Here is a 14,751-nt window from a genome sequence, read left to right as displayed (position 1 = left end):
ACGAAGGAAAAGAGAAAATATAATATGAACGAAGAAAATGAGAAAAAAAATGTAAATAAATGTCTGTGAATGAAAAAGATTATGTTAAATGAATATAGGTGAAAGAGATGAATATATATATATATATATATATATATATATATATATATATATATATATATATATATATATATATATATATATATATATATATATATATATATATATATATATATATAATATGGGGTTTGCTAACACGTACGTCTGTTGTTCAGTTGGTATATTTTAGTAATGTGTATCGGGTTTTATTAGACAAAAATATCCTTATATATCATGCATTCTAAGTTTTAAGGTTAAGGGTGTTTTAAGGTTAAGGGTATTTTAATGATTTTCATTCTCAAAACTAAAAAAACAAGAAACCCCAAAACCCTTAGTCACCTCTCTCATTCCTCTCAACCCTTTCTCTTTCATCTTTCTCACTACAATATTTTCTCTGTCATTCCTACCGTCACTTAATTTAAAAATGAAATTTAATAATAATAAGAAGGGAAAATATATAACACAGTCCTCCAATCAAAAATCAACATCAACATCATCAATTATTTTATTATTAAAGTGGAAAACAAATGAACGAATAGAGCAAGAGCAACAAATTACAGTGTCGCAGGTTGTTGTGTGGGGGTGATGGAGAGTATGGAGATGAGAGAGAAACAAATTGGATAAGTGAGGAAGATGGATTAGGGTTAGATAAGTGTTTCTCCATATTCACCTTTAGGCAAATGTTCATTCAAGATCTCTTCAATTTCATCCTCTTTACTAACCTTTTTAATTTCATCATCTGCAGATGTTGAATCATCATTTCTAAAAAAAACCCTCCAAGTCAATTACCAATTCCTTCGGATGTCATTATGCTTGTAAAAATTAAATAAAATTAGACAAGGCAAAAATTATAAAATGAAAACTCATTATAAAATCATTTTTTTGTAAGAAATTGTTTAACGAGTGTTTCTGATTTTTTCCAAGTCAATTACCAATTTCTTTAATGTCATTATGCTTGTGAAAATTAGATAAAATTAGATAAGACAAAAATTATAAAATGAAAACTCATTATAAAATCATTTTTTGTAAGAAATTTTTTAACAACGAGTATTTCTGATTTTTTTCTAGGCCAATTACCAATTCTTTCATATGTTATGCTTGTGAAAATTAGATAAGACAAAAATTATAAAATGAAAACTTATTATAAAATCATTTTTTGTAATAAATTGTTAAACCGTGTTTCTGATTTTTTTTCAGTTGGACTACCATAGGATGACAGATAAAATGTTGGAGTGAGAGATGAAAGAGAAAGGGTTGAAAGGAATAAAGGAGGTCATGAGGGAGGTGAGCAAGAGTTTGGGAATGAAAATTATTCAAATACCCTTGACTTTAAAACTTAGAATCCATGATACATAAGGATATTTTTGTCTATTAAAATCTGGTATACATTGCTAAAATGTACCAACTGAAAAACAGGCATACACGCGTTAGCAGCAAACATGAGTGGGAGAAAATTTATCAGTATAAATAAAGAAAATAGTATGATCAAATTTATATAAAAATTTATATGGAAGAAAATTATAAATAAAGAAATTTGTCATTCTTAAATATGAATTATGAAATTAAAATTAATTCACGATCCATATTTAACACATTTAACATAAAAAATGTATGAATTCAAAATATATAACTTCACATACTTTAAATAAATATAAATATTAAAAATAAAACATTGTTTAGTTCACATTAATTTTATTTATTTTAATTTTATTTTATACATATTTGCTAATTCAACATCACCTTAAATAAACAAAATATTAAAATAAATAATATTATTGTTAACACTAATATTATCTATTTTAGTTTTTTTATATATATTTAACATCCATTTAAATAAATAAACATTAAAACTAAATAAGATTGATAGAATTAACCTTATTTATTTTAATTTTTTTAATATTTATTAGCCACTTAATCAATATTATATTTAAAAAGAAATTACAAATAATTTTGTATACTTTTTAATTTAATATTTTATATTATATTAAAATCTGCTAAATCAATACGCCACAATTTAATCTATGCTAATATGTAGAAGGTAAAATCATGTTTTTTTACTGAGAAAGGTTGTGAAATTTGATATAAATGTTATTGATATTGAAAATTCTTTAGCTGGATGAACTGAACTTTAAAGTTGTAATAAAATGAAGCATGATAAAATTCTTTGCGTCATATTGTCAATCTTTCTCTTTCACACTTCTAAATTTTCATATTGTAAAGAAAGTTATCCAACTTATATGTAGTTTTGTCAAAATTAAAATTTCAAAAATGACATATATTTTATGTATAAAGTAATAGAAACAAATAAAATAGTTTTTCAGATGAAATTCATCCAATCAATGGGAAAATCCAAACCAAATTAACTCTTTTATTTTAATTAATTTTATTGCTTAAAATTCAAATAATCTTATTAGAAAATACAATAATAGAGGTATTCCAGTATATTTATGTTTGAAGAACACTTATCTCGATCTTTTATCAATGTCTCATCATTTTAATGTTTGATAGGATATTTATATACTTTTTATTTGTACATCTGTACTTTTCATTTTTTTAAAATAAAGGTTCATTCTTTTTCAAAATATAAAATGAAAAATTCAACCAACAAAAGAATATATATGTGTAAACTTTTATTTGACCAGACATTTGTTAAATTTTAAATTTATGTTTTAAAATTAAATTTTGATATAGAAGCTTGAAAACTATATAGTCCTCATAATAATTATATATAACTTCGAAAGTTATACAATTAATTACGTTTGAGATAATTAATTTTTTACACTTAATGAATTAGCACAATGAAGATTTTAATAAAGTAAGCATTACATGCAATTTTTACTTATGGTAAAGTAAATATTACTTACAATTTTGTTTTAAATCCTAATGCTCGATGAAATAAAATAAATTTTAAAATGCTTTTTTTATAAGATCATAAAGCTTAGTTTTAGTTTATCTGACTGATACTAATATTTTTATTGGTGAACAAATATTTTAGCTTTGCCATAGTTTCTCAAGAGACAATTCTTCAAGTTAAACACAAACATAAAAATGTTTGTTAATACTTTAAAATAGTTATTAAAGGAGTTTTTAACTTATTATTTTGGAGTTGCTTCAAGTATATATTATGACATGTAATTCATAACTTAATTATTTTTGGTTAGTACCATCCCTTAAATGCTAATATACATTTTTATTACGTAACAAATGCTCGTTGCATTGTTCTTAACAGTATAAATTAAAGTAGCGATTGATTCACTACAATATATTATGTCAAAATTATACACAATAAAAATTGTAAAATATAACAGTTTAAATTGATAAAAAGTAATTAAGATTTATGAAAATAAATAGAAAATAAATGTATTTAATGTTAACCAGATAAACTCAATTAAATAGTTTAAATAAAAAACACATGTACCTTTTGAAAAACAAATAAAATGATTAGAATTTTTAAAATAATAAAAATTATAATTACATAATATGTGTATATATTTTTAAAATATACACTTTATTTACAAAATAAGATTTATGTAATTGTATCGTTTTATTATTGACTCAGGTATTCTCAAACAATTTATTTTATAAGTTGGAAACCATAAAGAAGTTTGACCATTGAAAACTAATTCATTTAATAGGTAACCTATAAAAACAGTTTTTGTAAAACAAATCCTCATAAATTTTGCTTTGAAAAAAAAGCATTTTGCTTTGAATTAATTAACTTCTGATTTCCGACAAACGAAACAAAAGAAAGAAAAATAGGCAAGAAAATGTGAAAAAGGCCCTTGTTTTCCTTGTTTGTGAAAGGAAAAGGGAAAAATATAATAAATTGTCTAACAATATTATAAAATCACTCAAATACAGATAATTAATTATATTTTAAATATAACCATGCAGTAATATCATTAAAGTATGTACAATATAATTTATTATATTTTGAATAGACACTTGAATAAAAATTTGTGTTACTTAATATTTTATTAATTATATCATAAATATTTCATTAATATTATTTATTTATAACTATCATAATTAAAAATTGAAATTTATATTAAATAAGTGTTTTATTTTTCACTACATCTAATAACAGAGCAAAAGAAAGTTAATAAATAATATAAAAAAAGAGAGGATAAACGTATAACTAAGTTTAATAATAATTAAAATGTATAGAAATTAAAATTTGAGAAATAATTAAAAAGGGCGTAGGTTGGGTGAGAGGAGTGTTCATAACATTGTGCATGTTGACTCGCCTTGAGCGGAATATGCATTTTTTGTAAGGCGAGTTTTGAATTGACATTGAAAAGGTGAGACGGTGATTGTAGTTGAAAATTGGAAGATGGTGAATCGTCGACGCCTGGCTCGGGTGGCGACGAGCGATGACGAAGACGAAGCACCACGCCCACAGCCCACGCGCAAGAGGATGAGGCTTCTGGAGGAAGATAACGATGACGAGAATGAAGAGGAAGAAAAAGAAGAGGTACCGGAACCGCCTCAACCCTTGGAGGACGCTAAGCCTATTGGCGAGCCTGTTAGGGTTTCGGGAAAAGGAAGAGGCAGGAAAAGGCACTATGACTCCTTCGAGTTCGATGGCATCCAATATACTCTCGTAAGCTCCTTTTTCTCATCGATTCTTCAATTATAGGGATTCTATGACCACTGTATAGTTCTAATTCTGGTTTTTTTGGTTTGTGCAGGAGGATCCTGTTCTTCTTGTACCCGAGGACAAAGGCCAAAAGCCATATGTTGCAATTATTAAGGTTTTATTATCTGTTTCCCTTGTCCATTCAATTGTTTCATTAAAAAGGGTAGTCGATTCAATTGTTTCATTCCTGATAAATAATTGTTACTCCTCTTTATCAATACCTGTTCGTGTTCCATTGCTGTTAGGGAGGGTTTTCTGCATCTTTTATCCTCTTTCAAGGGACTTGAATTTTAGACGTTTTTCTGCTGTCAGGACATTACACAGTCTAACAGTGGCAACGTGAAAGTAACGGGACAATGGTTTTATCGCCCAGAAGAAGCTGAGAAAAAAGGTGGTGGAAACTGGCAATCGTGTGATACGAGGGAGCTATTTTATAGTTTTCATCGTGATGATGTTCCTGCGGAGTCTGTAATGCATAAGTGTGTGGTGCATTTTGTTCCCAGGCACAAACAGCTTCCAAAACGTAAGGATCACCCTGGTTTTATTGTACAGAAGGTGTATGACACTGTGGAAAGAAAGCTCTGGAGGCTGAGTGATAAGGACTATGAGGATATTAAGCAGCAGGAAATTGATGTGCTTGTTCAAAAGACTCTTGAACGTATTGGTGAGCTTCTTGACATTGAGCCTAAGGAGGAAGCCCCTGATTATGACGAGGACCAGATAAAACATAGAAGAAGCTTGAACAGAAAAAGTGTTTCACCTCCCAATGCTTCAAAGGAAGAGGAGGAAACACCCAGGAGTGAACAACATCCAAAATCAGAAACACCCAGGAGTGAACAACATCCAAAATCAGAACCACCAGTGAATTGTGTAACAAGTAATGCCTCAGAGTATTATGGCATATTGGTAGAATTCAACGCTCTAACTGGAGATAGCCATCGTGACAAATGGTTGGAGAGGTTGCTTCAACGCATTCAGTACACGTGTGATTGTAATGATAGCAAAGAAAGGGACAAAGGATTGGGAAAAGCCAATTCTGATGAAATCAACGGTGGAAGCAAGCATATAAGTTCAGAATCACTAAATGACTGTCAAGATAAGTTTCAGAAGGTATGATTAATATGTATTATTATGTTCTTAGGAACTAGTTGGTTTCTTTATTTTGTTTTTTAAATTTATTTTTTCCTTATCGGATAATATGAATTCGGTTTCTTTCCCTCATCTCCCTCCCCAATTTTATTTTTTTTGCAGAATTCCAAGTCTTTTATCTGGCCAGATGCTGCTGTTTCAGCCATAGTTTCTCTCGAAAAGGCTTCACATGACGCTCTCTCGTCAGATTTTATGAAGTACAACCAAAAGTTGCGGCAATTAGCTTTTAATCTGCAGGTCAGAAGATTACTTTTGCATATACAAGTTATATGCTTCAGATATTTTTAACTGTTGCATTAATATTGCTGCTAAAGTCTAAGCTGGAACTTTCTAACTTGTATTGATCGTTGTTCATGTTATCTATTAAAAGTAGTGTCTAAGAGGTTACAAATATGGACCATTTATTATCTTTCTATTTAAGAAATGATAAGTTGGAAGGTTGGATGATAATGCTATTGCATACTAAGTAATTTCTATATGCATGAAACACACTATGTATATCCATGTGCTGTTATCTCTTCGGACCATGGAAAAGAATGGGAAAAGCTAGTTAGAACATCTTTATCACAAGTTCTTACGACAACTTTTAAGTCTAAGAACACGTTTTTGCTCAGTTCTTCCATTGGAGAAGAGTGAGTCAGCTTTCATGGTGGAGATCAGCTCTTATTGAAGAACCTGTAAGAACTGTTATTGAAAATAAAAAATAAATTTTGGAACCTAGATATAGTTGATAAAGGGGGGCAAATAAGAAACATTGAGACCATCACATCCATGATGGCACCTATGGTTGCTGTTGAGTCTGCATCTTTTAGGGTTGTCATCCTTTTAGCGGCCACAGTCAAGGCACATCCTTTTTCCAATCAACCATCTTTCTTGTGTTTTTGTGTCAAGATCCTTTCATGGAGGAAAGGGAGAGGGGAAATTTTGTATCAGCTGGTTAAGATGGCCAAGGAAGAGAAAAGAGCATGTGTGATAATGTGACGACAAAAGAATCGGGGAGGGTATGGAGAAGGGGGGGAGTGAAAGGAGTGTTGCATTATGTGAGAGTTAAAAACCAGGAAAAGAAAAAGGATAAACATAAGAATCATGAAAGGACTGTTGCATCATGTGAGAGTTAAAAACCAGGAAAAATTAACAAACATAAGAACCCATATTGAAGTTTTAAAGTTAACATAAAAAATTATTTAATTTCTTAAGTCTGAGCTGTCAGTAAAGGGTCCACAAAAATGCAGAGAACCCAAAATTCGTTTTTTCATTAAAGATTACCTTACATGTAACAATAATTATATATTCTGACTTACATGCATCATCAGAACTTGTGATTTTGATATTTCTGGCTTGAGAAATCTGTGTGAATCTATTCTTGGAATTTGAACTTAAAAGCTTAACTCAATCCCACTAAATTGATTTGTGAGCTGAGGGGTTTCCAAGTTTTAGAAGAACTACTTAGGGTTTATCTTTAGTTGAATGCACGATGTAGGATTTTATAGCTCGTTTGTTGCACCGGATGATGTTTCACTCAACCTTTTTGGTTAGCTTCTTCACAGCTAGTATTTTTCTAGACATCCACAACAAATTCTTATAAATGCTATTAAGGCAGAATAGTGGTATCAGAATTTAGGAGACTCTCCTATGCCCCAACTCATGCCTAAAGCTATTGGCTAAGAGCATGGTAATGTAGGTGGTTTAAAAATGAACTTAGTATAAATTTTGATGCTATTTTTTATTTTGGGTCAAGGTGTAACTCAACTTTGAAAAATTGACTTCTGTGGTAAGGATCACCAAAAATCTATAAGCTCTATTAGGTCTTATCTCTAATAGATGTTGAATTTTCAACCCCTTACTACAAGTGGATCAATCCTGTCATCAAAGGTAGACCTTTTTGAGACATTTACAACCAACTCTAATAGGCTACAATTAAGGTGAGCTGGAGGTGATTGCTATTATAATGGCTTTCCAACACCCTAGTACTCATTCCCTAGTGTTGGGCTTGGAGCTTGACAATGATTTTAAGCTTTAATACTATCTTAGCATTTAAGTTTAAGATCTAATTTAATCCCACAAATTGGTTTGTACGTTGGCAATTGGCCAAGTTGTATGATGGTATACCACATTATCTTAAGCCCCTAAGAGTTGCCGCCTTGTTGGCTGAACACCATGATGCTTCTTGACCCAGTCTTTTTGGTCAGTCTTTTGTAGGTAGCTTTTTTTGAGGCATTCTCTGAGAGACTGCATGAGGTTTGGTCAGGGATGACCACAACTAAAGCGACTTTTCAATATATATGTTTCTTTCCTGCAAAAATAATAAATTGATTATATTGTTAATTTGTGTTCTTTGCAGAAAAATGCAGTGTTAGCATGCCGTTTATTAAACGGAGAGTTGGAACCTTCAAAAATGTTAAACATGACACCCATTGAATTAAAGGTATGATATATGTCCACATCCTTTACAAAAAATCAATTCAACTATTGAGTTGTTTGTTTGTGATGAAATGATGAACTTGTTTCCTAGATTTTCGGTTACTACTTTTTTATTTCAGCCATGAAGGATCTTTTTTTTTTCCCATTAGTGAAATACTTTATGCCCAATTAGGAGTTTAGGTTATTTGTGAACTACATGAGTTCGATTTGTTAAATGCTCAATCTGAGTTCATTTTTTAAATTAATTAAACCTGTCAAGCTTGAGATTAGGCTCGATTATTCTAAACTTTATAACTCAAAAGTAATTCCTGAAAACCTGTTTATACCTTAGAAAACTAGAAAAATGCAGATTACATAGATTCTACTGTATAATACCACTAGACTAACACGTACTTCTATTTTATAGATTACTATCCATTTTTAAAATATCTATTAAATAATATAACATATTTAAAGTTAAAATAGTTTTAAGGAAAACTTTCACAAAAGCAAAATTAATCAAGTTATAGATGCATTATACAAGTCAAGTTGAAGCTGTATTTTTCTTTTCCTGAATATGTCAAGGTCATGTTTTCAGTTAGGTTGTTTGAATAAATGGATTAAGCCTGAACAACTAGTTTTTTTTTTTCTCGCGAGTGAAGCCTATAATTTTAGTTTTCAGTTTGACTCAACTTGTCTAAACCCCTAGACTCGACCTTCTCAAGTAGTCTCTTGCATATTTTGCCTATTTGGCGTATATATTTATCTTAAAAGAACATAGTTTTGGCTCGGTTCATTATTATGCAAGACGCTAGAACAATTGCTTGGCCAAAGGTTCTTTTCAGAAAAAAAACATTAAGTTAGAAACATTTGGATTTAACAAGATCATTTGTAAGTAGTCCTTTCTGAGACGTTGACAACCAATTCTAAGAGGTTGAAACATTAACAAGAAATCTAGGATAACTTCTAACATCTTAGAACTTGGGATTAGGACAAAAACTCAAGTACAGAAATAACCCCTTTGTAGGTGGTATTTTTTCAGAAATTGACAACCTACTTGATAGAACGAGTTAAGGTGGGCAGGGTTTAGGGTTTGATTGCACTTAAGGTGACTTTGGGACATGCATTATATTCGATTGTAGGTATTCAGCTTGAGACTACTCGAATAGGAACTTTAGTCCTCATTTTAGTGCTTGTTTTGTTTGGAATTGCTTTATGCGAATCAAGTCTTACTGAGGCAAAGATAAAGGGGTGGTTTGTGTGTGTGTGTGTGTAATGCATTATTTTTTTGAAATTTTACTTCTAAAATTGGTTGATTTTGAACGGCGCTCTGAAATAACTTTTTATGTTTAAAAAAGCTATTTGCGCTGTGTCTTTTCTATGTAAAAAACTAAAAAAATACATCAACCCGTCAATAGCAGCTATGGATTTTGGTAACTTTTGTCATCAATTTCTGAAAGTTGCATTCATAAAAGATTGAGCTACCCGTTGATGCATAACTTCTTATGGCATATACTAAACATATGAACTTCAGGAGGGTTTGGTTGCTGACAAAAAAATCAAGGAGAAACCTGACGAGACCCAACATTTGCAAGTAAAGTTTCCCGTGTACAATTTTATGTCATTACTATTTAGTGTGAAGATTTACGTTAACAGCTTTACTTCCTCTGAAACAGATGACAGATGGCCGCTGCTCAAAATGCATGGAATGTAAGGTGGGCTTGAGAGAGATTATCCATGCTGGAAATAATGAACGATATCAGGTTTGCATCTTTTTAACTTAGTCCGTTTTTCCAAAACTATGCCTTGCACTTTTATGGCCCGGTTTGATTGCCTGTCGCTTTGCCTATACAGTTGGAATGCGTTTCCTGCGGTCATTCCTGGTATGCCTCTAGAGATGAGGTGTCTATGCCTGTCGTAGATTCATCTGATTCAAAAAGAAACATAGGCACAGCGCCGTAGCCTGTCGCATAATTTAAAGATGTTCAGATGAGGCTGGTGAGGCCCTGCGATTTCAAAGGCAGCCAATGAAATCTCTTACAAAACAAGTTAATCGTATATCTCTAGAAATTATTTTTCTAGTTAGTCGTGCAAAGATGACTGTAAACATGTATTTATCTTGTACAGTGTTGAGTCACATCATAGCAAAAGATTGTTTATAAATAGATTTAGTTCTCCTCCTATTCCATGCAAAAAGCAGTTGGGTTGGGTAAACTTCACATTAACTGACTGATGTTACCTTCTACATTGTAAGGGTAATGTTTGTTATAAAATTGAATTCTTTAATTTGACCTGAACGTACATAGGCGCTAACTTTTTAAACTCATTAATGGGCAAAATAAAAATAGTAAAACTCATACCAGTGGTTAAACACATTACGCCTTCCCCCCATCCCCATAGGTCAAGTATGCCCATGACATGCTTGGAGTTGTGTTTATCCCCTTCCTTATCACTGCATTGAACGTAAGAGCAAAGGAGACTTTTGGTTGGTATGACGTTACCTATGATCGTGAGGACTAAATTACAAAGTGTACAATGGATGAATCTGATAGTGAATAGTATAAACCCTAAGGACGAAGTATGTTGGCCTTCTTCAATACTACACAATACATAACTTTCAATAATAAGAGAATTTTTTTATTTTTATTGTCGTGAAAGCTCTTTTTAAAAGATCAATTATGCTTTTAAAAGTTTGAATGTGATGTTTAAACACAATAAAGTTTTCCCTATCATGAAAATTACGTAATCTGTAAAAGTTAAATTTGTTTCTTTCATTATGTCGTTATCATCATACCACTTTTTTTTTAATTTATATAAATGTGATTTTCATAACATAACACACGTGTCTGAGAATCTTGTAAAAAGTCAACATTAAAATTTCAACAAACTATTGTGAAAATAGTGAAACCATTCAAAATATCTATATTTACTCAGAAATTCCTCTAAATGCTTCAATATCATTTAGATGCTGAATATTCATACTACGTAATTTTTAATCGATTAAAACTTAAACTAAAAGTTATTGTATTTCTCTCGGACAAATCAATTGATGTTTCTTGTTTACTCCATCACCATATTTTCCATCGCCTGTCTACATTCTCTTTTGAAACGTAATTATGTTTGTTTTGTTAGCAAACGATCAAAATTCTAATTCGTAAATACATATAAACTTATAGAACAAGTTAGAAGTAAATTTGTTTTACATATGCACAAAAATGCTCTCTTCTATTTTCTTAACGTTTCTTTAGGATTTTCACTATCTTTTAATCAGTATTCTAACACGAACCTTCTTCGTTCCGACGATTAGTCCTTTGTTGATTACTTTTGTTTTGAGCCAAATAAAGGATTGTTGTCGGCATAATCCGTTTATTTTGTGTACGAAAGTCTCCTCTTTTGCACAGAGGAGGATATTAGTTACAAGTTGTTGATTGGAAGAAAGTTTAACTTATTTTAGCCTAGAACAAAGTTTGACAAGACATGAATATAAATTGAAACATCATGGCCACCATTAGTGCCACGGTGACCACTGAGCGTGACGATATTCAATTTTTCATCAACCAATTGCTATAGTTGGAGCAAGAGAACCTTGACATGACAGAGGTTGTCGCTTAGAATTAGAAGCAATTGCATGCTTGAGATGTTCTGCATAATTTGGAGCACAAAAGGGAATGTTATATTGAACCAACTTCTCCTTCATTCCTCGTTCATTCCTCATTCATCCATGCACCTTTTCTTCCACGTCATCACAATTATCATATTCAACGTCATTTCTGAAATTCATTATTTATCCACAAGTCATTTCTGAAATTCATTATTTATCCACAAGTCATTTCGTTTATTATAATTATTTATTTGTTGTCCTGTTATTCCTTGTGGCACACATCCGGTTCCCTCATTCAGCCTAACCTCCGACAACTACCGTGGCTCATTCTGTTAATCTCACTGTATCAAACTAATTAAATAAACCATTGTTTTCTTCTTAAATAAACTGTTTTCTTCTTGTTAAATCTAAATTATAAAAATCCAATCTGTTTCATAAACAAGTGCTTAAAGAACTTTGAAGCTAGGAAATCTATATAGAAGGTGTCTGTTATTATGAGGATCACTCTGTTAACTCTCCTCAACTAGTGTTGGTGAACTTTGTCCCATGCTCCCATGTCAATTACCAACAAAAACAAATATCCTTCAAAATATACATTTATTTAGGGAATTTTTTTTGGAGGATAATTTACTTTTATAATATATTTTAAAATAGTTTATAATTTGTTTGGATAATTTTTAAGAAAAAAAAATAAGTTTTTAAAATTTGTAAAAATGCATTTTAGTTACATATAGCGTCAAATTTCACAAAAAAGGTATTATTTTAAAGTTTTTTTTAACACTTTATCCACTTTAATTTCATATTTCTTTTTATATTTTCTCTTTGATTAGACTTAATGATTTGAAATTGTTTTCTAGTTTAATATCATTAGAGAATTTTTTAATTCTAGTCAATCTTAATTATTTTTGGCTAATCAACATGAAAGTTTTTTTTTTCTATTTAAGCCATTACTATTTCGTAGTTTACTTTAATTAGGAATCTTTTGTCAATATTGACAAAATATATATATATATACACGAAGGTGTAGTATTTGGAGTTGATGTCAACTAGATTCATATCATTAAAAGAATTGATTATTTTTAAGTTGATGGCAGTTAAACTCAATGATAGTGTATGTAAAATTTTTTGAGTGTTAATTTATTTTTTTAGTTTACATGCTAAAATCATTTATTTATTAATTTATTAATGTCAATCAAAATAATTACTTTTTTCAGCTGAGTTTTTTCAACTCATGTCAATAAAATAAGACTATTCCTTCTATAATTGCAAATAGATTATTTTTCATGAAATAATACTGATTTTTTTTTATCAGTGTCTTCAAAGTTAAAATGCTATTTTTTGTATGCACAGAATAATTAAAATACTCTATATCTAAATAGAAAAAATAATTAAATAAACTTAAATTATCTTATCAATAAAATATTTGAAAATTAACCAATTTAAAATGAAATAATTCAAATTATTATATTTAAATTTCCTAATGTTTTTTATCCAGACACAATAATACATTTCATATCATTAAAATTATTTTAAATAAAATTCAAGTTTCCTTCAAAAGACCTAAAATCTTATACGGCCCATATCTTTAGGAAGCACACTAACCATTGCATTATATATTATGTCTTACATTTACCTCTATAACCTGATTTTTCTTTCGTATGTTGAATAGCTCTTGTACAACAACTATTTTTTTCTTCAATTTATCAATCTTAATGTAAAGAGATAAAAAGGGAAAATATGTACACAAATCATAAGTTAATTAATCTTCATAAGTTATAAAATGTGAGTGTATCTTTGATATGAATTAGTTGTATATTGTAGATTTAAGCTTTGTTTTTCACATTTGCACTATTTTCATAGTGTAAATTGAAAATTATTCACTACTTTTTTCAAATTTCCATCTTATTTGATTTTTTTTTCTTTTTATTTTTTCATAATTCAGATAACCACACTTTCACCTTTAAATCTCCTCAAATCTATTCAAATTTATTTTCTAAATTTATTCTCATAAGCAAAGACATGGTAAAATCCTCTCAATGGCATTTGAGTTTTGAATTCTATGGTAAATGATTTTATATTCTTCTTACAATAATTTTGTATCAATTTAAAAAAAGTTTAAATACTTTTTCTGTGTTTTAACCTTGGGCACGTTAATATTCTATTTCTTGTTTTATACTAAGAAATTAGTAAAAATATTAGAAATGACGTCACATATCAATCCAAGGACATGCAGTTCAACAATATTTTCATTTTTACAATATTGTCCTCTTCTTTTGTGTTTCTAATTGTAGGTCATTTCACCCCTCTGCCTCTCGTGCCTATAATGACCCTAACCTAACCTATCTTATCATTACAACATTCTGAAAAAACTGAGCAATTTTATGGGCACCAAAATTGACAAAAAAATCCATCCTTATTATCTTATCATCATTATACGAACACAGATGAATTATTATTTTCATGGAATTGCTGTGTGTGTACGAGGGAATAGTTTCATCCTTTATGGGGGGCTTATTTGTCTTTTCACATGGCTGCACGCACGCACTTTACCGTGCTTCATTGGTCCCACATGCCGATTATTGAGTGAGACACAAAAAAGCAAATAATAATTTAATTAACTAGTTTTATTTATTTATTTATTTGATTTTTAATTTGTTCAACTTGGTTTTTTACTGTTGAAATATATTATGTTATTCTCAAGTAACAAAATGTTTTTTCCTTTTGGTAGTGTAATTGAATAAAAAATTACATTGCGTATATTTTAATGATTAAAGAATATATTCAACATTTTTATGAAAATAAATGTAACAAGAAAAATGAAGAATTTAGCGTAGTAAATAATAATAAAAAAGCTAAGAAAAAGAGAACAGCACAATGATGGTGT

At 29.8% G+C, this 14,751-nt stretch overlaps 1 protein-coding gene across 1 annotated transcript; it reads left to right on the top strand.

Annotated features, from left to right (window-relative positions):
* Nucleotides 1–4,241: 4,241 nt before the first annotated feature.
* On the top strand, nt 4,242–10,555 carry LOC108336014 (uncharacterized). Its single transcript, XM_017572291.2, has 8 exons — nt 4,242–4,681; nt 4,770–4,832; nt 5,030–5,827; nt 5,969–6,103; nt 8,208–8,291; nt 9,801–9,860; nt 9,943–10,029; nt 10,121–10,555. The coding sequence occupies exons 1-8, from the start codon at nt 4,412–4,414 to the stop codon at nt 10,226–10,228; spliced, it is 1,605 nt and encodes a 534-aa protein (XP_017427780.1). The 5' UTR covers nt 4,242–4,411; the 3' UTR covers nt 10,229–10,555.
* The last annotated feature ends 4,196 nt before the right edge of the window (nt 10,556–14,751 follow it).

This window comes from Vigna angularis, chromosome 10 (assembly GCF_016808095.1).
Source record: "Vigna angularis cultivar LongXiaoDou No.4 chromosome 10, ASM1680809v1, whole genome shotgun sequence".
NCBI lineage: Eukaryota > Viridiplantae > Streptophyta > Magnoliopsida > Fabales > Fabaceae > Vigna > Vigna angularis.
The sequence above is the reverse complement of the archived record's forward strand: the minus strand, read 5'-3'. Positions and strand labels throughout refer to the sequence as shown.

Bases quoted from the DNA above. Each gene is read 5' to 3' on its own strand.
- LOC108336014 (XM_017572291.2), top strand. From the start codon at position 4,412: ATGGTGAATCGTCGACGCCTGGCTCGGGTGGCGACGAGCGATGACGAA. The intron at 6,104-8,207 runs GTCAGAAGATTA...TGTTCTTTGCAG, and splicing joins AATTAGCTTTTAATCTGCAG to AAAAATGCAGTGTTAGCATG. The intron at 10,030-10,120 runs GTTTGCATCTTT...TTGCCTATACAG, and splicing joins GAAATAATGAACGATATCAG to TTGGAATGCGTTTCCTGCGG.